This window comes from Taudactylus pleione, unplaced genomic scaffold, assembly GCF_031769625.1.
Source record: "Taudactylus pleione unplaced genomic scaffold, aTauple2 ptg000065l, whole genome shotgun sequence".
In the NCBI taxonomy this organism is placed as follows: domain Eukaryota; kingdom Metazoa; phylum Chordata; class Amphibia; order Anura; family Myobatrachidae; genus Taudactylus; species Taudactylus pleione.
In genome coordinates this window covers 10063903-10089418 of record NW_028284467.1, presented here as the reverse complement: position 1 = coordinate 10089418, position 25516 = coordinate 10063903, and the positions used below count along the sequence as shown (strand labels likewise).

The 25516-nt window shown below is 42.5% G+C and overlaps 1 protein-coding gene across 3 annotated transcripts in view; it reads left to right on the top strand.

The window, feature by feature from the left end:
- The window catches only part of POU6F1 (POU class 6 homeobox 1), a 115688-nt gene that overhangs the window by 52722 nt on the left and 37450 nt on the right, over positions 1-25516 (top strand). For 2 of the 3 annotated variants that reach the window (XM_088466265.1, XM_088466257.1), the window contains exons 5-9: positions 969-1078; positions 17477-17702; positions 19394-19644; positions 21412-21540; positions 21912-22130. In XM_088466265.1, the coding sequence (XP_088322391.1) occupies positions 969-1078; positions 17477-17702; positions 19394-19644; positions 21412-21540; positions 21912-22130 (935 nt within the window). The remainder of the gene's footprint in view (positions 1-968; positions 1079-17476; positions 17703-19393; positions 19645-21411; positions 21541-21911; positions 22131-25516) is intronic. The other variant, XM_088466274.1, reaches the window with a different exon arrangement.

Here is a 25516-nt window from a genome sequence, read left to right as displayed (position 1 = left end):
GCGCCTCAGCTGAACAGCCTTGTAAGGCGGCCACGTGGTCCTCTGTCCATACATTTTTGTGGTTTTATGGCTTAGATACATTTGCCTCTCAGGATGCTTCATTTGGGCGCCAGATTCTCCTTTCAGCTCAGGAGCGTCCCCATCCTTAAATGCTTTGGGACATCCCCAAGCTCTCGCTGTGGAGCCCTATGGACCCTGAAGAAGAAAATAAGAGTTATGGTAAAACTTTCCTTTGTTAACTCTTTCTTCGAAGTCCATAGTGTCCACAGGGCACCCGCCCTGACGCACCTGGCTTCATATGGGCTTTGTTTCTGGTCACCGGTTTCCTGTCTCCTTCTACGTGAGAGTGTGATTCTTGTGTGTACCAGTCTTCCTTCTCTCTTCTCCGCCGGCCTTTGGCTTGTCACGAACCTGAGGTGCCTCTGGCTCAGAGGCGGGGCATAGGGGGTTGGACCAGTGCATCCTGGGAGCTGAAAGCTTTAACTGTGTGGTGCCCAGTCCTCATCCACCACCTACACCCCATGGTCTCCCTGTGGACCCTATGGACTTCGATTAAAGAGAGCTAACAAAGGTAAGTTTTACCATAACTCTCATTTTTGTTAACTGCCAACTAATTGCACCATATTGTATCTCATCTGATTGCTGCCTCTGCTCCATTTCGAAGCCACTTACTATACTACTTATATCTCATATACTTGAATATTACTTATTTGAACATATTTAATTCTACTAAAGTAGTTATGGGCAATCTTCAGTAAGTCAACTGTTTCTAAATGAAATTACCTATAATGCTCAGACAGAAAGTTTTCTAACGCCTTTAATGCATGCTTCCCTTGAGTTGGAAGTTCTGAGGTTGTCAAACCATGACCAGCAGAGTTTATATATTTATAATGTACAATTGACTATTCCTCACCAATGTAATGATCTTATACATTGTATTGTTTGTGGCTCTCCCTCTCGATGTGAAGTGAAGTCTTCAGCTGGACTAGTTTCTCCTTCTATCCCAACGCTCTTCACTCATGCAGCAAGCCAGCCGCTGCCCACATTTACTTCCTTTGCAGTACAGGCTGCACCGCAGGTGAGGCTTTGACTATGATAACCTATGTAGATTATAGTGTGTGCAGTTATTGTGAATTGTTTTTCTATGTGCCAGTGAACATTAGAACTATAATGAAAATGTCTATAAAGCCATAACATATGTTCAAAGCTTTACATCATGATTAAGCCTTAGGGCCTCATGTAGAGTTGTATACATTTAATGTAAAAAAAAAAAAACACAGATGTAAAATGGGGGATGTAGTTATGAGACCGGCGGCCGTGATGCCACCAGTCTAAATCCCGACAGGGGAAGCCTGACAAGGGACTTAAGATAGGTGTCAAAATATGACACCTATCTTAATCCCGACGCTGGAGTCCAGAAGGATGCCAGCCCGAACGAGGTAAATCCGGGGCGCCCTTAGCGTTAGCCACGGGGGGAGGTTTAGTGTTAGGAAGCATAGTGGGGTTAGCGTTAGGTTTTGGGGAGGGTTAGGCACTTAACGGGGAGGGTTAGGATGCCAGGTTGGAAGGGTTAGGGGGAGAAGGGGGGAAGGTAAGTATACTTACCCGACCCCTGTCGGAATACCAACCATCGGGATGCCGCTGTCGGTATTTTGACAGTAGGCATTCCGACATCCACATCTGCAACAGATACTTATGTGCCAGCTTATTGTCTGATGTACATTTACAACGGAATTGCCTCTTTATTTTTGTGGCCAGTGCTTTTCCCCTTGTGGTTATTTCTTAGACTATAGCTAACGGTATTTTATAAAGTGACTGCTTGCAGTATTATTAATTAATGCGGTTTTTGGACTTTAGCAATTAGAAATGTGCCTTACCACATCTGAGTGTAATGGGAATGTTCTACTTCTTTAGCACAATATTTGTATGGCTCAACACTAAGAAATGTGGACACACAAATATCATATTGCCACACAGTCTGCTGGAGAAGGTAATCTGCAATCAGCCAGTCATATGGTAGCCAATGAGAAGTGTTTTGATAATGCTGCTGATCATCATTAGTACTTTGAACCAGTGGTCAAGCAGATGCAGGAGATTCATGTCTGGCTTGTTACTGTATTCAACCTATGCTAGCACATTCTTTCCCTTCTGATTCCATGTCTGTAGCTTACGGAATATAAGATGTGACTATACAGGGAGTATTACCTAAAGAGCAGTTTGGCATTTTCTGCGCTTTTTGACAGTTTTTCTGGCAGGATTTTATGCCGCATATTTCCTAAAGCCCAAACCACTGCAATCCAGCAGATAATCCAGACGTCAATGTTTTTCAAACATTCAATGTATAGAAACCCCTGATTTACTATGCAGCAGATTTAGAACCCGCTGAGAAACTCGCGCAAATTGTGACCTGCATCTGGCATCCGTGTTTGTACAAAGCACTGCTCTATATTAAAATATTGTGAAAATTCGCAAAATAAAAGGTGTGGGGTCCCCCCCAAATTGATATCCAGCCCTAATCCTTCAAGCCCAGGCTGGTAGTGGAAAAATCAGGGGGACAAAAAGTGTGGGGTACCAGCAATTTTCCACTAACTACACTAGGCTTGGTCAACCAGGGCTGGTGGAATGATAGAGGGGATACTCGCAGTGTGGGGGGTCTTCTTATCATGATTCCAAAAAGCTCCAGGCCAGTTTGCATCAGGGCTGGCCCTGGTGGGGTCAGATCCACAAAAAATGTGTGTGTGTGACCACCTCGATATAACCAGTAATAGGATTAGGGCTATTTGCCGTACCCCAGAATGGTGGGTGTGAAGTTAATAAATGGTTAGTAATAGCAGTAATAGTGTCCTTTACTGGCACACTACAGGTCTCAGCAAGCTCTGTCATAAGGGCATTTGGAGAATCACAAGTGCCAGCATGACCTGGCGGAGGGGGCCTGCTGGCACTTGTAAAGTTCTCATACACCTCACGTACAGGTTGTGAATTGTTTGCAATTGAGCTCAGCCACTTTAACATTAAAAAAATAAATAAATAGAAAAGGATAATTGTTTGGGGAAGTAAGATAGGTGGTTCAGTGATCAAGACAGCTCATCTTACTAATGTTTCAAGAGTAACCGTGTCTACAGTGATGTCAGCAGGGGACTCCAAGGGTAAACATGGGAAAAGCGCAAAGTGGGTGGAAGCGCAGGACCATAATATCTGCATTAATTTAAAGCGTAAGATAAAAGGTATGCATGTAAGATAAAAGGTACGCATGTAAGATACAAGGTGAGCATGTAAGATAAAAGGTGAGCATGTAAGATAAAAGGTGAGCATGTAAGAAAAAAGGTGACCACGTAAGATAAAAGGTACACATGTAAGATAAAAGGTGAGCATGTAAGATAAAAGGTGAGCATAAAAGGTGAGCATGTAAGAAGAAAAGGTGAGCACGTAAGATAACAGGTGAGCATGTAAGATAAAAGGTGAACATATAAGATAAAAGGTGAGCAGAAAAGGTGAGCACGTAAGCTAAAAGGTGAACATGTAAGATAAAAGGTGAGCACGTAAGATAAAAGGTACGCATGTAAGATACAAGGTGAGCATGTAAGATAAAAGGTGAGCATGTAAGATAAAAGGTACGCATGTAAGATAAAAGGTGAGCATGTAAGATAAAAGGTGAGCATGTAAGAAGAAAAGGTGAGCACGTAAGATAACAGGTGAGCATGTAAGATAAAAGGTGAACATATAAGATAAAAGGTGAGCATAAAAGGTGAGCATGTAAGAAGAAAAGGTGAGCACATAAGATAAAAGGTGAACATGTAAGATAAAAGGTGAACATGTAAGATAAAAGGTGAGCACGTAAGATAAAATGTACGCATGTAAGATACAAGGTGAGCATGTAAGATAAAAGGTACGCATGTAAGATAAAAGGTACGCATGTAAGATAAAAGGTGAGCATAAAAGGTGAGCATGTAAGATAAAAGGTAAGCATGTAAGATAAAAGGTGAACATATAAGATAAAAGGTGAGCATAAAAGGTACGCATGTAAGATACAAGGTGAGCATGTAAGATAAAAGGTGAGCACGTAAGATAAAAGGTGAGCATGTAAGATAAAAGGTGAGCATGTAAGAAGAAAAGGTGAGCACGTAAGATAACAGGTTAGCATGTAAGATAAAAGGTGAACATATAAGATAAAAGGTGAGCATAAAAGGTGAACATGTAAGATAAAAGGTGAGCACGTAAGATAAAAGGTACGCATGTAAGATACAAGGTGAGCATGTAAGATAAAAGGTGAGCATGTAAGATAAAAGGTGAGCATAAAAGGTGAGCATGTAAGATAAAAGGTATGCATGTAAGATACAAGGTGAGCATGTAAGATAAAAGGTGAGCATGTAAGATACAATAGTGAGCATGTAAGATAAAAGGTGAGCATAAAAGGTGAGCATGTAAGATACAAGGTACGCATGTAAGATACAAGGTGAGCATGTAAGATAAAAGGTGAGCATAAAAGGTGAGCATGTAAGATAAAAGGTGAGCATGTAAGAAAAAAGGTGAGCACGTAAGATAAAAGGTACGCATGTAAGATACAAGGTGAGCATGTAAGATAAAAGGTGAGCATAAAAGGTGAGCATGTAAGATAAAAGGAACGCATGTAAGATACAAGGTGAGCATGTAAGATAAAAGGTGAGCATGTAAGATACAAGGTGAGCATGTTAGATAAAAGGTGAGCATAAAAGGTGAGCACGTAAGATAAAAGGTACGCATGTAAGATACAAGGTGAGCATGTAAGATAAAAGGTGAGCACGTAAGATAAAAGGTACGCATGTAAGATACAAGGTGAGCATGTAAGATAAAAGGTGAGCACGTAAGATAAAAGGTACGCATGTAAGATACAAGGTGAGCATGCAAGATAAAAGGTGAGCTTGTAAGATAAAAGGTGAGCTTGTAAGATAAAAGGTGAGCCCGTAAGATAAAAGGTGAGCACGTAAGATACAAGGTGAGCATGTAAGATAAAAGGTGAGCATGTAAGATACAAGGTGAGCATGTTAGATAAAAGGTGAGCATAAAAGGTGAGCACGTAAGATAAAAGGTACGCATGTAAGATACAAGGTGAGCATGTAAGATAAAAGGTGAGCACGTAAGATAAAAGGTACGCATGTAAGATACAAGGTGAGCATGTAAGATAAAAGGTGAGCACGTAAGATAAAAGGTACGCATGTAAGATACAAGGTGAGCATGCAAGATAAAAGGTGAGCTTGTAAGATAAAAGGTGAGCTTGTAAGATAAAAGGTGAGCCCGTAAGATAAAAGGTGAGCCCGTAAGATAAAAGGTGAGCACGTAAGATAAAAGGTGAGCACGTAAGATAAAAGGTACGCATGTAAGATAAAAGGTGAGCATGTAAGATAAAAGGTGAGCATGTAAGAAGAAAAGGTGAGCACGTAAGATAACAGGTGAGCATGTAAGATAAAAGGTGAACATATAAGATAAAAGGTGAGCATAAAAGGTGAGCATGTAAGAAGAAAAGGTGAGCACATAAGATAAAAGGTGAACATGTAAGATAAAAGGTGAACATGTAAGATAAAAGGTGAGCACGTAAGATAAAATGTACGCATGTAAGATACAAGGTGAGCATGTAAGATAAAAGGTACGCATGTAAGATAAAAGGTACGCATGTAAGATAAAAGGTGAGCATAAAAGGTGAGCATGTAAGATAAAAGGTAAGCATGTAAGATAAAAGGTGAACATATAAGATAAAAGGTGAGCATAAAAGGTACGCATGTAAGATACAAGGTGAGCATGTAAGATAAAAGGTGAGCACGTAAGATAAAAGGTGAGCATGTAAGATAAAAGGTGAGCATGTAAGAAGAAAAGGTGAGCACGTAAGATAACAGGTTAGCATGTAAGATAAAAGGTGAACATATAAGATAAAAGGTGAGCATAAAAGGTGAACATGTAAGATAAAAGGTGAGCACGTAAGATAAAAGGTACGCATGTAAGATACAAGGTGAGCATGTAAGATAAAAGGTGAGCATGTAAGATAAAAGGTGAGCATAAAAGGTGAGCATGTAAGATAAAAGGTATGCATGTAAGATACAAGGTGAGCATGTAAGATAAAAGGTGAGCATGTAAGATACAATAGTGAGCATGTAAGATAAAAGGTGAGCATAAAAGGTGAGCATGTAAGATACAAGGTACGCATGTAAGATACAAGGTGAGCATGTAAGATAAAAGGTGAGCATAAAAGGTGAGCATGTAAGATAAAAGGTGAGCATGTAAGAAAAAAGGTGAGCACGTAAGATAAAAGGTACGCATGTAAGATACAAGGTGAGCATGTAAGATAAAAGGTGAGCATAAAAGGTGAGCATGTAAGATAAAAGGAACGCATGTAAGATACAAGGTGAGCATGTAAGATAAAAGGTGAGCATGTAAGATACAAGGTGAGCATGTTAGATAAAAGGTGAGCATAAAAGGTGAGCACGTAAGATAAAAGGTACGCATGTAAGATACAAGGTGAGCATGTAAGATAAAAGGTGAGCACGTAAGATAAAAGGTACGCATGTAAGATACAAGGTGAGCATGTAAGATAAAAGGTGAGCACGTAAGATAAAAGGTACGCATGTAAGATACAAGGTGAGCATGCAAGATAAAAGGTGAGCTTGTAAGATAAAAGGTGAGCTTGTAAGATAAAAGGTGAGCCCGTAAGATAAAAGGTGAGCACGTAAGATACAAGGTGAGCATGTAAGATAAAAGGTGAGCATGTAAGATACAAGGTGAGCATGTTAGATAAAAGGTGAGCATAAAAGGTGAGCACGTAAGATAAAAGGTACGCATGTAAGATACAAGGTGAGCATGTAAGATAAAAGGTGAGCACGTAAGATAAAAGGTACGCATGTAAGATACAAGGTGAGCATGTAAGATAAAAGGTGAGCACGTAAGATAAAAGGTACGCATGTAAGATACAAGGTGAGCATGCAAGATAAAAGGTGAGCTTGTAAGATAAAAGGTGAGCTTGTAAGATAAAAGGTGAGCCCGTAAGATAAAAGGTGAGCCCGTAAGATAAAAGGTGAGCACGTAAGATAAAAGGTGAGCACGTAAGATAAAAGGTGAGCACGTAAGATAAAAGGTGAGCATGTAAGATACAAGGTGAGCCCGTAAGATAAAAGGTGAGCCCGTAAGATAAAAGGTGAGCACGTAAGATAAAAGGTGAGCACGTAAGATAAAAGGTGAGCACGTAAGATAAAAGGTGAGCATGTAAGATAAAAGGTGAACACGTAAGATAAAACAACAGATGGTGCACTTACCAAACCTGTCAATATATTTTCAAACAAGCTGCTTCAATAAACAGGATCTGCAAATCCTGCTAAAAACAACTATAGGAAATGAAATTGAGGCGCTAATGTTTGAAATACCACACAATGTATTTATAATATAAAATTGATTAAAACAAAATTCATCCAACATATATAGTATCAGTGCTGAAATAACATACAGTGCCTATTCAAAATAGATTGGTATGTATTATATAGCTATAGATACTTTATGGGATGTTCAGTGAACCATTTACTATCACTCATAAAATGTCTCAAAGTTAGCTCATATGGATACAAATAAATGTGTAATCCATAGCAATATAATATGTATCCTTTGGATTATCAGACAACGTACATGACTTTGATGCAGAGAAAGAATTAATATTATGCAATGTGTTACTCGCAAAATCAGATCTTTAGTTGTGCTGAGATGCTCACCATTAGGATTTAGTTTACAGACAATTGTTGCTCGTCAGCGGGGGTCTATCATCCGGTCACCACGGTCGTTCCAGCAAACAAGTGGGGTTAAGCCTCCGGTTTCTATGGACAATCCACGTAGCTGTAAAAACACCCGGACCCGCAGGAGGCGAGCAGGTGCTTCAACCTCCATGTAGGCACCAGTGCCGTGTGCCAGCTTAGACAAGCAGAGTAGCCGGATAGCGGTGTCCAACAGTATACCAGCCGAGCAGGTGCTTCAGCCTCCGTGTAAGCACCTGTAACGTGTGCCGGCTTAGACAAGCAGAGTAGCCGGATATCGGTGTCCAACAATATACCAGCCGTGCAAATGCATGTGCTGGATAGGTGGTGATACAGCATCCACATAAAGTAGTGCTAGTATAGGCTTGTTCTGCTAGCTGACAATTTGCAGGTGAACAGCGTGTATGATGACTAACCAGGTGGTGAACAGGATGGTGTGGAAAGGCACTTGTATGTGAAGTCCTTGACGCATTTCTCCGGGTTCATTCTCTCGGTTTCCTCAGAAGATAAAAGGTGAGCATGTAAGATAAAAGGTGAGCATGTAAGATACAAGGTGAGCATGTAAGATAAAAGGTGAGCATAAAAGGTGAGCTTTTAAGATAAAAGGTGAGCAGGTAAGATAAAAGGTGAGCACGTAAGATAAAAGGTGAGCATGTAAGATAAAAAGGTGAGCAGCTTCAGAGTAAGCCACAAATTTCAACCAGTGACACAAGCAGACAGAAAGCTCTACAAGCAGGTTACCCGAGTTGGGTGCAATACTCATCACACACGTCTTCCATGGTGAGAGTAAGGTCGCCTAGGGCTTTCCGCAGTATGTTATCCATACATTACATATGGCCTTCTCACTCACCATATGTGAACTCAGGTGAGCATTTATGGGATAGTCTGGAACAACCCCTGTGACAATGTTTTCCTCAAGCACGACCCTCCAGCTGTCATTTGAGTGGGGTTCTTCAAGAACGATTCTGCATCTCTTCTGCATATCCAGAGATTGGTAGGCTCCGTGTTATAGCACATACTGTACAATGCATGAAGTTACTTTATATTGGTGTTTCCATTCTTTTGGTTCACTAGCTATACATTAATATTTTGTACATTATTTTTTATAGAAGTAGCAGTATATCCTTTTGTAGTAAACTCCAAGGTATTTAATAGATATTCTGTTTCTCGTTAGCATACAATATACCTGTACTTTCATTTCAATAAGCTCATTAAGGGGCTGATTCAAAGTTATAGCAAAGCAAAAAAGAAATAACATTGTACCTTGGTAAAACCATGCTGCACTGCAGGTGGGGCAGATGTAATGTTCATAGAGTTATATTTGAGAGGTATGTGTCCTAGCTCAAATCTAAAAATAAAGCTGCCCAGTATTTGTGGGCTACATGTAAAAGCAGCCATAATTACCTGCATGCATATAAAATATTTGTAACCCTTAGTTTGTTCAGGCACAAAGTTACTGCTTTTTTGCTTTGCTCCCAACTCCAAATCAGCCCTAAATAAACCGCCATGATCCTAACTGTGCACAGTGCATACCATAAAGTTGCAAGTAGAACGTGTTTGTATATTTTATGAGCAGGGAATCCTCAGATGTATTGCATTGGTCAGTGACACTGGAAATTTTAGAAGTTGATCAGATTCATTAGCCTTTAACAAGGACAATAACTGCATTTTTATTTGTAAATTGTGTACTTTTCTACACTGTTCACAGGAATACACAATACAGATTCATTTATACATTCATACTTCATGTCTAGCAGTGGAAGTGTTCAACAATAAACTGTATTTTGGAATGAGTAAAGAACCACACTCATATTCTGCAGTGCTTTTCAGTCATTCACATCGTCCTTTCCCCAGTGGAGCTTACAGTCTATAGTCCCTGACACATGGACACACAAGCACATTAGGATTAAGGCCCTGATTCAGACCCACTCGCAAGTGGGCGTACGTACGTTCGGCGTACGTAAAAAAATATTTAAATTCAAGCACTCGCTCGTATTTTCGTACGCAGCTAAAAATCCGCCCCAAACTCAGGCGACCCCTACTCTAACTAACGAGCGTGACAAATAGCGAGCGTACATCCCCGAAATGGCTTGAAGGGAACGCACGCACAAGTACAAACCGGAAGTGGGCCTGTCAGATTCCGATTACCTGCTCGTTTATTCTGCCTACCTCCCTCAATCGTATCATGGCAATCAATGTATCAATTAGCTTAATTGGTTTTTTTTTTTCAACACAATGCAATAAACTTTAATCTTGTCCGTGTTTGTGTTTACCCGCAGAATACGTACGGCTTAAACATTCGCTTTTATTGGTCAAAAGACATGTTAGCCCCAATTAAACAATTGTTCTATTTGTTTGGAACCCCGCAAATTTTCTGTGGTTCATTTCTTTATTTAAATATTGCTTACGCATGTCACTGCATCAAGCCTATCATAACTCTCAAGAGATTTCTGGCCCTGTCGAACACATGACTCATACACTAACCAATAGAATTGCTCCTGTTAATTTCCCAAATACATTAGCCAATCAAATTTTTTTTAGGTGCTTTATTAAAATTAATTTTTTTAAAATACACCATTGCCATCATGAGAGCCGCCGCATTCACCAGGCGCGAGCTGCTGGTGCTCACGGAGGTGATGGACAGGCGGATCACCAGGCAGCCTCCACACATCACAAATCAAAGAAAACGTTCCGCATATGCGGAGGTACGTCGCCGCCTGCGCTCCTTCGGCTCACGCCGACATATCGGCCAGCTGGAGCGCAGGTGGTCGGACCTGCACCGGCGGACGCCCCGCTTGCTGGCATGCTTTCGCATGCAGATCGCGGAAAGTAAGTTTTATGGACTGTGGTTTTCATGTTTATCTTGTGGGCCCTAACTGCGTGTGCATGTTTTCATGTCTGTCCTATTTATTCCTTGTAGTCATATCTGCATGTGCATGTTTTCATGTCTGTCCTATTTATTCCTTGTAGTCATATCTGCATGTGCATGTTTTCATGTCTGTCCTATTTATTCCTTGTAGTCATATCTGCATGTGCTTGTTTTCATGTCTGTCCTATTTATTCCTTGTAGTCATATCTGCATGTGCATGTTTTCATGTCTGTCCTATTTATTCCTTGTAGTCATATCTGCATGTGCATATTTTCATGTCTGTCCTATTTATTCCTTGTAGTCATATCTGCATGTGCATGTTTTCATGTCTGTCCTATTTATTCATTGTAGTCATATCTGCATGTGCATGTTTTCCTTTTTTTTTTTTATTGGATTCATGTTGAAACTAACCACAATATTTTTAACATCTTTTAGGGGCACAGCAAAGACTACGGCGTCATCGCCAGACAAGACGCCGGTCACGGCCCCTCTCGCCAACCCCCAATTCCTCAATTACCCCCTCCTCCCCAGACCCTGTGGCCGAGATTTCGGGGCTACTTCCCCTCCAGCCCAATTCCCCCTCTCCTCCAACCGCCCCTCCTCCAAATTCCCCCTCCCAGGATTCTGCCAACACCCTGCCCCTAGGTTTGGGGAATGTAGCCACCTCCGAGGAGGTCGAGGGAGTGGCTTCTCGCTCTGGCGTTTTGCAGAACGGTATGGTTTTTTTTGTTTTTTTTGGGCACCACAAACTGTTTGTATGTAATCATGTGTCGTCCCCATTTTTGTGGGCTTTCTGTCGCCTTTTGGAATTTTGGGGGGTTGTCTTTACCTGTTCCTGCTGATTTCACCATACACATATCACACCTGTGTGCATTTTTTTTGGTCCCTTGTATTTTTGGCCTACGACATTTTGGGGTGCTGGGTTTTATCCGTGTAATGTTGGTTTTTGGCACAAGCTTTTAAGTTTTGGCTTGCTTGTTTTGTGTTGTTTTTGAATGTTGCTTCATTATTGATGTATTAATCCCCAAACTTTTGTCACCCACAGAGGAACAGAGGCGTCGGGCAGAAATCTGTCAGTGTGTGGCCCGTATGCGGGAGCAAGTCACCGGGCTGCTGCAGGGCCTTGACCATCTGGCGGTCCTCCTTAGGAATTAGTTTTTTTTTTTTTTTTTTTTACAAATTGTTTAAAAATAAATCACTTTTAATTAACGCTCTGTCTCATGCATTTTTTGTAAATCCAAGATTCTTTACACTGACATAAGTAGACTCTTCAAGCAAGGATTGCCAATTAATCTCACTACAGATTGTGTGTTGTATTTTGAAGGCAAACAGGCACAAGAAACACCTACCAGTACCAATGTCATTTTCCTTTTTTGGGGTGGGCAACATTATAGTTTACAACATTTTACAGGTTCCTATTTGGTGGGCAATCTGCTTAGGCCGATCTTAAGAAGCCAACTGATTGTACAGGATTCCTTGGTGTGTTGGTTTGTACCCCGAAAACATATTACATTTTAGCTCAACTCTCTTCATTACTGGGTTACCCCTTAGGCAAATTTAACGGTTGTGAGTTTGGTTACACTTGCTTCTAACGTGCCCAAAAAGGAAACAAATTACACTCTCCAAATATTTATTCACAACAGAAATCAAAAAACAAAGTGGTCACTCACAAACAAAACACACAGTGATAATCAGAAATACACCACATACCAAAAACAGGAAACAAACACACAACAAATCAAGAACTGGTTGACGAAGGTCCATGCCCACATGATTCAACAAATATGGCATTGCAATATGGGTGACATAATATATTCCACAAGTTTCCACATAAAGGTTTTTGAAGGGTAGCAGGAAGTAGTCATCGTGGGAGTGCCAAAGATTATGCAAACAAACAGAAGATGGGGCAAAAATTAATTTAAAAAAAGATGAACCAAAACAAACCGTAACACATTGGGTATAAACACTGTTGTTTGGTCAATAATTACCTAAAATATCGGGCCACCACATCATCGCGTATGGCCCCCCCACATACTGACCTCCGACCAACCTCGGGGGGGCCATCCTCAGGTAAGGCATCCTCTGGCTGCATTGGGACACCACTCCTTATAGCGATGTTGTGAAATATCCCACACAGGACCACAATTTGTCGAAATCATATCCGGCAAATACATGAGCTCGCCACCAGAGCGGTGGAGGCATCTGAATCGGCCTTTTAAAAGGCCGATACAGCGCTCCACCACTTGCCTGGTGGCTGTAAGTGCGGTATTAAACTCACTTTGTGGGCCTGGTGTGGGAGCCAAATAAGGAGTGAGCAGCCAGGGCATGCAAGGGTAGCCACTGTCTCCTGTGAAAAAGAATAGACAACATCAGGATCACTGTGTATCAAGCTTAACATTGTTATGTACTAAAGGTCTCCACTTACCCAGAAGCCACGCATTACCAGCTTGTAGGTTGGTTAATTTGTGCCATATCCCTGATTGCCGGATGACGAAGGAGTCATGTGCACTTCCTGGTAATTTAGCATTCAGGGACAGGATCTGGAGGGAGGCATCACATACCACCATTACATTCAGGGAGTGATAGTGTTTACGGTTGCGAAATATGGCCTCCAGCCGTGCTGGAGGCTGAAGTGGTATGTGAGTACCATCCACAACCCCTATGATGTGTGGGAAGCCAGCTATTTGGTAAAAATTGGCCTTGGCCACACTAAGGGCACCCATATCCAAAGGCATTTTAATAAAATGTTGGAGGTGCTTGAAAAGTGCCTCCATCACTGCCCTCAGGATCCTGGAAAAGGAGGATTGTGAGATGCCCGCCACTATTCCCACCGTTGTTTGAAACGATCCTGAGGCACAGAAATGTAACACCGCCATAAATTGCGTAAGTGGTGGTATTGCTGTTGGACTGTCAATTTGCCGCTCAAGATCACTCTCTATTAATGAGAGAGTGTCTATGATGATTTTGGGAGGAAGACGGTAGCGTCTTAAAACATCATCGGGCATTCCAAAAAGGGTGACACGTGTTCGAAATATCTGGGGCCTTGCACACCTACGATGCCTACGCCTGGGACGAGATTGAGGTTGGTCGGCTTCCGGGAGCAGGGCCAGAACAATCCGCCCCAGATCAACCTGAAATGGCAAGATTGGAATGTAAGGCTTTTTACCCACCCCAAAAGAAAATTAAAACAACTTAGCTTGATGATACCATCCATTGCTGCTTACATGCCGGGGTATTGTCATGATACGTCCAAACTGAAAATCTTCCCAATATTAAAAAAAAAATGTTTAGTCTGTGCATTTATGTTTCTAAATTTGGTGCAAGACAAAACATAAAATAGGCGAAACACACATTTGGGCAACGAGCAAAATGACATTGCACACAGTACGTCAAATTGGGGTCAAATGTAAGCCAAAAATGCTAAAGGGAAAACACAAACAATTTTACAGGATGAATAAGCATTTAAAAATGCGCTAATTAGTTCGCCAATACAAGTCACTATACAAACTGAGAAAAATGCGCTAATTAGTTCGCCAATACAAGTCACTATACAAACTGAGAAAAATGCGCTAATTAGTTCGCCAATACAAGTCACTATACAAACTGAGAAAAATTTGCTAATTAGTTCGCAAATACAAGTCACTATACAAACTGAGAAAAATGCGCTAATTAGTTCGCCAATACAAGTCACTATACAAACTGAGAAAAATGCGCTAATTAGTTCGCAAATACAAGTAAAAAAATGGACTTACCAAGAGCTAATATATAAGATTCCCAATGAAAAGGTCTTTGGGGCCGAAAGTAAAAAAAACCTAAAAGAGATGAAATTTTGGGTAAAAAAATTAAGAACAATAACAAACAGAAGGAGACACCAATTGGACCAAAGTTAGACTTCACAAAACCTACCAAATCAAGAAACGAGGCCAAAAAAATATCCAAAAAAAAAGCGACCGGAAAATAAAAACGCAACTCTAGCAAACAAAATAAACTCCAAACCACGCCAACTCCTTAATCCGCAAACAAGAAACTCCAACCAAGGTAACCTCCAACAATCCAAAAACGCCACCTCGACTCGAGACACACCAAGCCATAGTGTTTAGTTTCCCGCAAAAATTAAGGAGGGATCATAGGAACGCACAATCAATGATGCGGCCGCAAAATAAGGACGCATGTATAAATACGTCACGAAACAACATTTAAATTCTGGTGTATTTCTTGTTTGGAGCTCAGACATGGCTACAGACCAGGGAAACAATGGCCAACAGTCAGGCGGTAAGTCTTTCATGCATTTTGTCTCAATGATTAATTTGAAACATAATATTGGGCAAGTTGTGAAGTTGAGAAATCTGCATATTTACACAAATAGGTGAGGAGGATGACATGGAAGAGGCTGCTGGGCCCAGTATTCCGGGCAAAGCTGCCAAAAAGAAAAGGCAGCCACATTTCACAAGAAAGGAGATGGAGGTTTTGATTCAGAAGTGTGTGGACATCCTGCCACAGGCAGACAGGAATATGAGTACAAGCCAGAAGTGGAGAATGTGGGAAGAGGTAGCCTGTGCTGTCAATAGGGTGGGTGATTATGTCCGTCTAGCCCAGGATGTCAAACGGCGGTAAGTAAACACTTGCCCCCCCTATAAACAAACCCCATTTTAAACAAAAGGATAATGGTTCAAATTTTATCCCACAGATGGGGCGACTTCAAATATCGCCTAAAGCAAAAACTGGCGGACAGGGCTAGGCATGCAAGGGGGACAGGTGGGGATCCCACCCCTGTGTCATTGGAGTTGATGGATTTAGAAGAGCTGGCACAGGGGTGTGTGCAGCCTGTGGAGGTGTTTGGCGTGTCCAACATGGATACGGACATGCCAGACTTTGCAGCTCCTCATGTTGTCCCAGGTAAATCTTGTGATGTCACCAACTCTGAAATGTTATTGTGCCAATATGTAGATTCTAATGTGAGTCTTTTCTCATTTTTCAAAACAGAGACACAGGCGGATGAGTCTGCTCCAGAGGGGAGCCTTGGTTGCAGAATTTCTGCTGGCTCTGCAGGGGAGGAACCAGTACATCCGGCTGAGGACCCCGCTGAAGCCAGTCCAGGGCAATCCCCCTCGCAGGCAGTGTCCCTCCTCACAGAACTCAATTTCAAATCGGATTTCCATACGGAGATTCTGCAGAGGATGGACGCCAGTCTGGTACGGGTGGCTGAGGCCCTGGAGCAAAATGCTGCGACCAACGTGACCATTGGTCAGGCCCTGGCGGAAAATACCAGGGCCAACATCCGCATCGCCAATGCCCTGGAGCAGCTCGTTCGCCAGCACATGGTGGAGCCGCCCTCCCTTCCTGCCGGAACATCAGGATCCTCCACCTCTGGCACAACATCAGCCAATCCTCCAAATGTGCCTAGCCCTGTGCCTAGTCCAGAGGCCACAACATCTGCCTCTGGACAGGCCAGCCCGATGACATCCCGGACCCGGTCTGGCGCCCTCCCTCCCCCAGCCAAACGGGTGAAAAAACGGTGACAGCAATGGCGACTTTTCCCACACTCCTTCTGTGCTTGGCTCATATTCCTTTCTGGTCAAAACTTCCCTCTCCTTTCTTGTGAATTGTTTTTAATTTTGTGTTCTACGTTTCATAAATCTTTTATGTTGGCCCAATTATTGTAACTTTGGGAATGAACCCTGCAAAAAAACTGTGTCAAAAATCAGTTATTTATTTTAGTTTTTGTTTGAGCAATAAAAATATAAAAAAAGTCTGACATTGTATTCTCACATTATTGTCAAAATGGGTTACATTTAATCCTGGGTCAAAAGGCAAAAACTGGCAAAAAACACATTTTACCTGAAAAAAAAAAAGGGCTCTTTAAGGAACGTTTAAAATTTAACCTAACGATGCAAATTCAACAGGCCAAAAGAAAAAGGTAAAAACAAAAAATACATGATGACATTATTGTTACAATAGGCCCTAACCAACAAATTGAGCCCAAAAGAAACACCCACAAATGTAAGCAAATTGATTGTGTAATCCTGACATTAGCAGCTATGATTTCCACCTGCGTACGCTTTTGTGCTAACCCAAAAAACTGCTTTCAAAACACATACCAAGCCGGTTTTCAATCCAACACTAATTGCTGTTCTGACCACCCGCGATTAATCGCTGCAACATCGTGGAGTGCCGGGATGGAGGAGAAGGCCATCGCCAATGTGGTCGAGTAATCCAGACCCTAAGCTCTGCGAGCATTTGAAGGGAAAGAGGATCATCCAGTGACGTATGAGTTGGTGCGAACACATTTTACGCTCGCATCTGCTAATGTATGTACGCCCCAAAAACGCCTCGACACGCCTGCTTTTTTCCATCTCCTCCCCCGTCAACACCCAAAAACGCCCTGTTCTGTCAATCACATTGGACATGTCACTTCCTGTACGCTTTTTTACGAACGAGGCAAAATAAGCTCGCAATCTGCCGTACGCACATGCGCAGTGTTACACCGACGCATGCGCGGTTAGTCAACATCGGAACGCAACGAGCGTACTGCTGTTTGCGTACGGCTCTGAATGAGGGCCTAAGTGTTTGACAGAAGCCAGTTAACCTACTAGTGTGTTTTTTGGGTTGTTGGAGGAAACTGGAGCACCTAGAGTAGACAACATGGGACAACATAAAGATAGGGACCTGGTTGTAATCTAACCCATGACTCCTGTGCTGTGAGTCAACAAAGACATCCATTGTGCCACCAAGCATTGTCTGGATGTAGAATTAGCATTCTAGAACATGAGGCACTCATTTACCATAAGCTGTATATTAAACATAAACTAGAGAAGCAGAACATTTGTTTTGTTTGCTTTTGCAGGTCTTGACTCAGGAAAACCTAACAACACTTGTTACAGGAGTAATGGCAACCACAGGGGCAGTTACCCAGCCTGTTCTTATTCCCTTCACCATTCCTGGTCAGGTGGCTGGCCAGCAGGGTCTAGCTGTATGGAACTTTCCCACTGCTACAGTAGCCACTCTTCCAGGACTAACAGCCGCTGCCCCTGCTGGAGGAATGTTCAAACTGCCTTTAACAAACCTGCAAGGTAAGACATCTAGTAAATCTAAATATTCAAATACAATATATATACTTAGTTGCTTTAATTGAATGAGTTGCAAAAACATTCTAAGATGATATACATCCAGCGTAAGTAGACATTTGTTGGCCTAATATTAAAACTTTGTAAAGGTTCCCATGTATAGCCCAGGGTTGAAAAAAACACATTAACATTGGGTTTCGACGGGGAGGAGATCCCATCAACTTTGGGCCATATAGTAACTGCACTCCCTGCTGCTGTGGTAGTGATGACGCTATACATATCTAAGCCCTTATGTAATAGCATGCAAGTAGCAGAAACTGGTACGATTCCGACGTTTTAGCCTTAAAGCAGTACTAATTTAAATCTCGCCAGTTCCTGCAACTCGAATTAGCTCCAAATCCCTCATTTACTTTGGCACTGTTGCCCAATAGGTTTTTAACTCTCTATGTCATGATAAACTACATAGTAAACACAGCACCACTGGGGGGGTTGTATACGGGATCCCAGCAGTTGGGATGCCGGTGGTCAGAATATCAACAGCGGCATCACGACAGTCAGAATCCCGAGCCAACTGGGATAGTGTCCTTTCCACCCGCCCCCGCATCCTATCCATCCCCCTCCCTCAGAGAGGAGAGAGAAAGGACTCCGTATGTGGGGCACACTCCTATAGAATTAAAAAGCTATAAAAAATACATTTTATCGACATTCATTTAAAAAAGGAGGAAAAGAGAAAAAAATGGCCAAAAGCACCTATCAGGTCTGAACAGTACAAACAAATAAACAATTCTCCAGTCGTAGGAGATACACTGCAATGTTACTGCAATTTGTGTTGTGTATTTTTTGTCAATACCTATGGAAAAAATGTATCATGTTCATATCTTTCAAAAACCACAAGGCAGGACTTTTGGTATTAAAATACACTATTTGGATGTAATCGGCAATCACAATTGTTTCCTGTGTATAATGAAATGTATATAACAATTGATGATCACAGTTGTTTCTTATATATATATATATATATATATATATATATATATATATAGCATTTAGCAATGTAGGTATTCAGGATTGCCTCTGAGCAGATTTCTGCTATGCATCCATTCTCAATAGAGGAATAAGCAGGGAATCTTCCTAAGTGCGGTAGCAGCAATAAAACACATGCATTGTACTGCAATATACAAGACAAATTGCAGTAACATTGCAGTGTATCTCCTGCGATTGGAGAATTGTTTATTTGTCTGTACTGTTCAGACCTGATAGGTGCTTTTGGCCATTTTTTTCTCTTTTCCTCCCTTTTTTAATGAATGTCAATAAAATTTATTTTTTATAGCTTGTTAATTCTATAGGAGTGTGCCCCACATAAGGAGTCCTTTTTCTCTCCTCTCTGATGTATACAATTTACTCCTAGGGTGCACCTCCTATCGTTATTGCTTTATAATGATCTTTCTTACCCTCCAATATTCCTGTGCAATCCCCCTTCCCCTATCTATATATACATCCCCATCCCTGCAGCCTAACCCTAACCACACGATGAAGGTTTATTACATCCTATCTTAGAGTGCTTACTGCTACAACTGTTTACTAAAGTGATTTTGTCTGTGTATATCATATGTATACTAAACCTATATGGAGCAAGTTGTTAGTAGCTGTAGCACCCGTGATTATATTAGATCAAACGTTTCCGTTTTTTATTACAGCAGCTTCCGTTTTGAACACTGCCATACAGGCCCCTGTGCAGGCCGCTTCAGCCATTCAAACAGTTTACCAGGCACAGCCAGCAGTCCAGGCCCAGGCGACACTGCAGACGACTATCCAGCCACAGGCTACACTGCATGCTCCACCAACTCTACAGGCTCAAACAGCCATGGTGTCAAGTTCCGTGCCCAAAGCTGAACCTCAGACACAGCTCACTGTACAGCCAGCAAGTTTTACCTTTAACCCAGCCATTGTAAGTATGGGCATTATGAATACATTCCTCCCAGCATCCACAATTGGAAACATGTGGCCACACTCCCCTAATCTGCCTACACCACACCCATTGCCTAGATGAAATTTGTGCTATGTCCCAGACAGTTGAGGTAACAGTGTAGTTTGGCAGAGGTTCCTTATCTAAAATGGTTTTGGATCACCAGAGGAAACAACCAAATTAGTACAACATTCCATGTTAATGTATTGTTTGTCATGGTATTCTGTACTTTGTATATGGTAGCAGCATCCATCTGTACGCCAGTATTTGCTGTGATTTTTACATCCAAATCAAAGTAATATTTACCTCAAGCTAACGTCACATGGGAAAATTTGTTTTTCTGTTTAAAGTAGATCATATAATACTAAACAATTTGTCACTGCGCACAGCAAGGAAACCTAAACCTCTGTATGTTTCAGTGCAGTAAAGTTGTTTATATAAAGGTGATCTCATCTTGTATATGTGTTTGTTACACACTTGTCATTTTTACCAATGTTTACAATTCTTTTCTGGTCTTCACCGCAAAACCACCATGCATGAGTCATTGTTACTGGAGAATTAAGTCTGTTCACTTCTTGAATTACCACCATATATCCTGGTCTGTTATACTATGCAGATTACAGGGGTTGGGTATGAAATCCCGGCTGTCGGGATGCCGCTGGTCAGAATACCGACAGAGGCATCCCGACTGCCAGAACCCCGACACCCACAGGAAGTAACAGTAAGTATATTTCTAACCTCTATCCTAACCCTAACCTCCCCCCCTAGTGCCTAAACCTAACCTCCCCCTCCCTGCACCCTAAACTTAACACCCCCTCCCCAGTGCTTAAACCTAACCTCCCCCTCTAGTGCTTAAACCTAACCTCCCTGCACCCTAATCCTAACACTCCTTACCCGGTGTCTAACTCTCCCCCTAATGCCTAACCCTAACCCCGCTACCTAACCTCCCCCTAACACCCCGATACTTACCTTCGCAATGCTGGCGGTCGGAATACTGGTGCCAGGATCCCGACCTGTCGGGATTTCGGCACCGGTATTCAGACCGTCGGCATCCCGTACGCCAGGATGCCGACTACATCCCAGATTACAGATGTGGTAATGGTCACATGGGATAACATAATGGCTATGGCACAGCATGCTTGCACACTAAATAAGACTTTTTGTTAGCATTTCTGTATTTACCAATGCAATATACTGTAAATTCCTGTCAACCAGTATATTTCCAGACTTCCACTTATTTCTTAAACTGGGTACACACTAAGCGATATATCGGAACAATTTAGCAGCCACATCGCTCAATGTGTACAGGTGATTGCACGCTCCCGTGCGTCGTTCGTCACATCTTCTGATATGCTGTGCATGAACGGCAGATCAGAAGATCCGGCAGCTGACACCATGTTTCTGGATGCAATGGGGGAACGATATGTCGGGCTGTCATACACCAGATTGTGCAGTGTGTACGGACTCTGCAGCACACAGAGAGACCGAGACACAGAAGTAGTGTTTGTAGTGTAACAAGAATGGCAGCCAGTGTCCTTGTTGCTTTGCCGAATGTAATGAAAAAGATATAACAACACTTGCTCACGTCAATGGTTATTTATCTTGATGTTGAGCATTTAGTAGGAATACTACATAAAACATAAAACCACAGGTTAGAACAAAAGTGTGTGTCTTGTAATTTACATGTGTCACAATGTTTGAAATTTTGTTGTTTTTACACAATACCTGTGTTATTGTTCATCCTTTCAGATTAATGCAGCATCTTTAGGAGGTCATACACAATTGCTGAGCTCGCTGGCCACTGCCCCTATTATAGCCAATGCTATTCCTGGAGTGCAGGGTATCACAAGCCAGATTATAACCAATGCACAGGGCCAGGCAAGTAATCGATAATCGTGCTGTATTATCATTATAATTTACCCTCTTGTATTGTCACCTTTACATTTTGTGCTGTTGTTAATACAAATATAATTGACTTATTAATCCACAACATCACATTGTATGGAACAATGTTAAAGGTTTTCTCCACCCTTTTTCTAATTGGATGTATGTAAATAGTTTTAAGTGTAATGTGCAACTGGTGCACAGGTAACTTCATTAAGAAAAAGCTAAAATATTAGTACTACATCCGTTAATTCCCATTTCATTTATACTGCTTCTATTCCATACTTTTTATTTCAGTTAGTTGAAGCTAGTGCTTTAATGAAATCTGTAATTACTCTAAACCAGAGCATCCTTCTGCTGTGCAGGTTATTGGCACTCTCCCATGGCTGCTGAATTCGCCAGGAATCACAGCAGGTGCTCCTACAGCTGCTGTCACTGCTCCAAACCTGCTCCAGACAGTGACGCCCCAGCTTCTGCTAAACGCCCAAGGACAAATTATTGCCACTCTGGCTAGCAATGCCATCCAGCAAGCAGCTATACGGAAACCAGCTTCCCAGGACATCCCAGCTAAGGCCGACCAGCAGGTAATATTATATCTACAGACAGAAATGAAAGGATTCTATTAATGACTGTAAAATATTGTTTGATAAGCAAACATTCTGCTACACTGAAGTTTTCCTATTAATGTTGGTTTACAATTTGTGATCTTGTTGTGTATAGTACAAAATATGTACAAGATACAAGTCTCAATTTTTATATTCGGATTTCACAAATATTTCACTGTTGCATATAATAGTCTGTTTGGGAAGGTGAGGTACAGAGATGATGATTGTGATTAGTGCTCCAGTTTACACCCCACCACTCTGTCACCATTTCATGTTGGGTTAGCTTAATTGAGTTGGTACATGCAGCTTTATTTCCAGGAGCTCTAGCTAGCAAGAGGGGAACCTACAGGTGTGTCCTCATGCACCTAGCCTCGAGATGCCTGGCGCGAGTGAGCCGCGCAGAGCAGTGTAGCATAGCGACTTTTTCTTTAAACTTGCGTCTCATTTGCAGCAGACATAGCAAAATGCCACTCAATCTGTACCAAAGACGCCAGGCTGTGGCTTTAACAGCACAAAAATTAGTTTAAAATAAGTACATTCGCAGTTGAAGCACATCGGAACTTGGCGTGAAAATCTTAGCACTTCGTATACAGATTGAGAATCATTCACCCACAGATGCACAAGTGTCACATAAATTAATCTGTGCAGTCTCGTTAAGCAGTTTTGTCGCATTGCAGCTAAGATGCATTTTTGGGTGAAAAAGACGCAAGAAAGATGCTCGGCGCAAGCAGGGCGTGCAGCGCGACTGTGGCAATAGTGTAAGAGGAAACATTTGTAGGTGTAAGTTCAGCTTTGCAGCTCAGTGTGAGTAATTCTTTAAATTGCAGATCTGGCAATTAGAAAATCGGTTCAGGACTGAGATTAAAGCTAAAGGAGAAAGGTTCTGGGGCCATTTAATTATGATATATGTGAAGATCCAAATCAATAAGCTAATTTCAATGTACATATGTTATAAATAATTAGGGGGAAAAATAATAGCCTGTGAGATGCAGGCAGAGCCGTAACTAGACATTTTGGTGCCCTGTGCCAGAAAGAGCTTTGGTGCCCCCCCTCCCCCATATTGTAAACAGGGACAGCGTATGTCGCAGGTGCGTGGCCGAAAAAAGTGTGTGGTCTCTTAGGGAAAGGACGTGGCCACACTTTAGTACCCCCAATTCACATTATGAGACACAGTAGTGCCCCTTATTCACATTGCACTTTATACACGTTATGCTACACAGTAATAATGCACCTTATACATTATGACCATACAGTAGTAATGCCCTTTACAGATTACGTCACACAGTAGTAATGCCCCTTACACAGAATGATCACACGGTAGTAATGCCCCTTACACAGAATGATCACACGGTAGTAATGCCCCTTACAGATTACGTCACACGGTAGTAATGCCCCTTACACAGAATGATCACACGGTAGTAATGCCCCTTACACAGAATGATCACACGGTAGTAATGCCCCTTACAGATTACGTCACACAGTAGTAATGCCTCTTACACAGAATGATCACACGGCAGTACTGCCCCTTACAGATGGGAAGCAATCGGGAAGCCGACTGCCTAAATACCGGCAGCCGGCTTCCCGACTGTCTTATCCCGGCATGGGTGAAATGCCGGGCATCTAGATGTAGACGCCCGCATTTCCCCGACGCCGGGAGACCGGCGCCCGGCATCACGATCGTAGTGATGCCGGGCGCCGCGAGCGGACAGCCGCGCGGGGGAGGGTTAGGTTTAGGGCTCCCGGGGGGGACTTAGGGATAGGCACCCCCCCGGGAGGGTTAGGGTTAGGCTAGGGGGAGGGAGGGTTAGGGTTAGGCACCCCCGGGGGGGACTTAGGGTTAGGCACCCCCCCGGGGGACTTAGGTTTAGGCAGCGGGGAAGGGGGTGGTTAGGGTTAGCCACTTGGGGGGAAGTTAGGGTTAGGCACCCCTAAGAAGGGTTAGGGTTAGGGGGGTTAGGTTAGCAGATACTTACCTAGCCACGATCGGGATTTCCAGCGCTGTCGGGCTTCCGCTGCTTCGCAATCTGCTCCTCTCGGGCTGCCGCTGACGGGAATCATTCCTTACAGATTGCCTCTTACACAGTATGAGCACACGGTAGTAATGCCCCTTACAGATTACGCCACACAGAAGTAATTCCCCTTACCCAGAATGAGCACACGGTAGTAATGCCCCTTACAGATTACGCCACATAGTAATGCCCCTTACACAGAATGAGCACACAGTAGTAATGCCCCTTGCAGATTACGCCACACAGTAGTAATGCGCCATTCATATTATGCCACACCGTACAAATCCCCCCTACACATTATGAGCACACTGTGCAAATCCCCCTTACTTACACATTATTCCACACAGTACAAATCCCCCTCCCCCAGTTCTCTCTCCTAAATACAGCACACTTACCTGTATAACAAAGCTCCTCAGCGCGTCACTGTGGGAGCCGGGGGGAAGCCACAGTCTGTATCCGGCAGTTGCAGGCATGCAGCCCAACACTGGAGGAAAGAATCTTTGGCGCAGGGCACTGTGGTACTGGATTGGGACCCAGTCCCTCCCTGCAGACACTATAGGAGACGGGGGAGGGGGCGGACCATAGGGAAAAGCAGCTGCAGCTCTGCTTGCTGTAATGTGTATTAATAGCGGTGCGCCGGGCAGATAAGTAGCCGGGCACACCGCTACTTTTATACATTGTAGCGGACACTAGAAGACAGGTAGTGACCGTGATCGTGGGTGGAGGCAGCCGGTTCCGCCCACAGGACATGTACACTCTGTGAATATTTGTTACAAAAAATAAAATTAAAATGATGTTACTTAATTACCTCCTTTCATAATAATAGTACTTCCTAGTGACCCCCACCATTTGTGTTATTTATTGGGGTCCTGACCCTTGCATATAGCTGCTGACCTATGGTGCTGTCTCATTGGCAGCAGGGATTGGACACATCAGCTGTAATTGAAAGCCTTGTAACTTCTGCATCAGATCAGTGCCAAACCAGCAGAGGTCTCAGTTATGTGTAAGTGCTGGGATCCTGATAAATACAGGCACATGAGCAGACCCAATGGGAGGGACACATAAATTAATTACTATTTTGGTAAGGCAGGGGATTTAGTGAAATTCATTTAAAAGGGTATATCCAATTTGCTGCGTTAACCTGATTTATGAGTTAAAGCAGACGAACGCAAGGTTTTCGGTATCCAATTATCAGCAGAAATTCAGCCCCTGTAAATTTCAGTAGAATTTAACACAGCATTGCCCCCCCCCAATAAAGATTAATTAGGCAAATAGAAATGTCTTAATTTGGCTAATTATTACATGTCATTTATGGGATGGAAAATGCAGAATAATGAGTGTAAAAGATGCGGGACA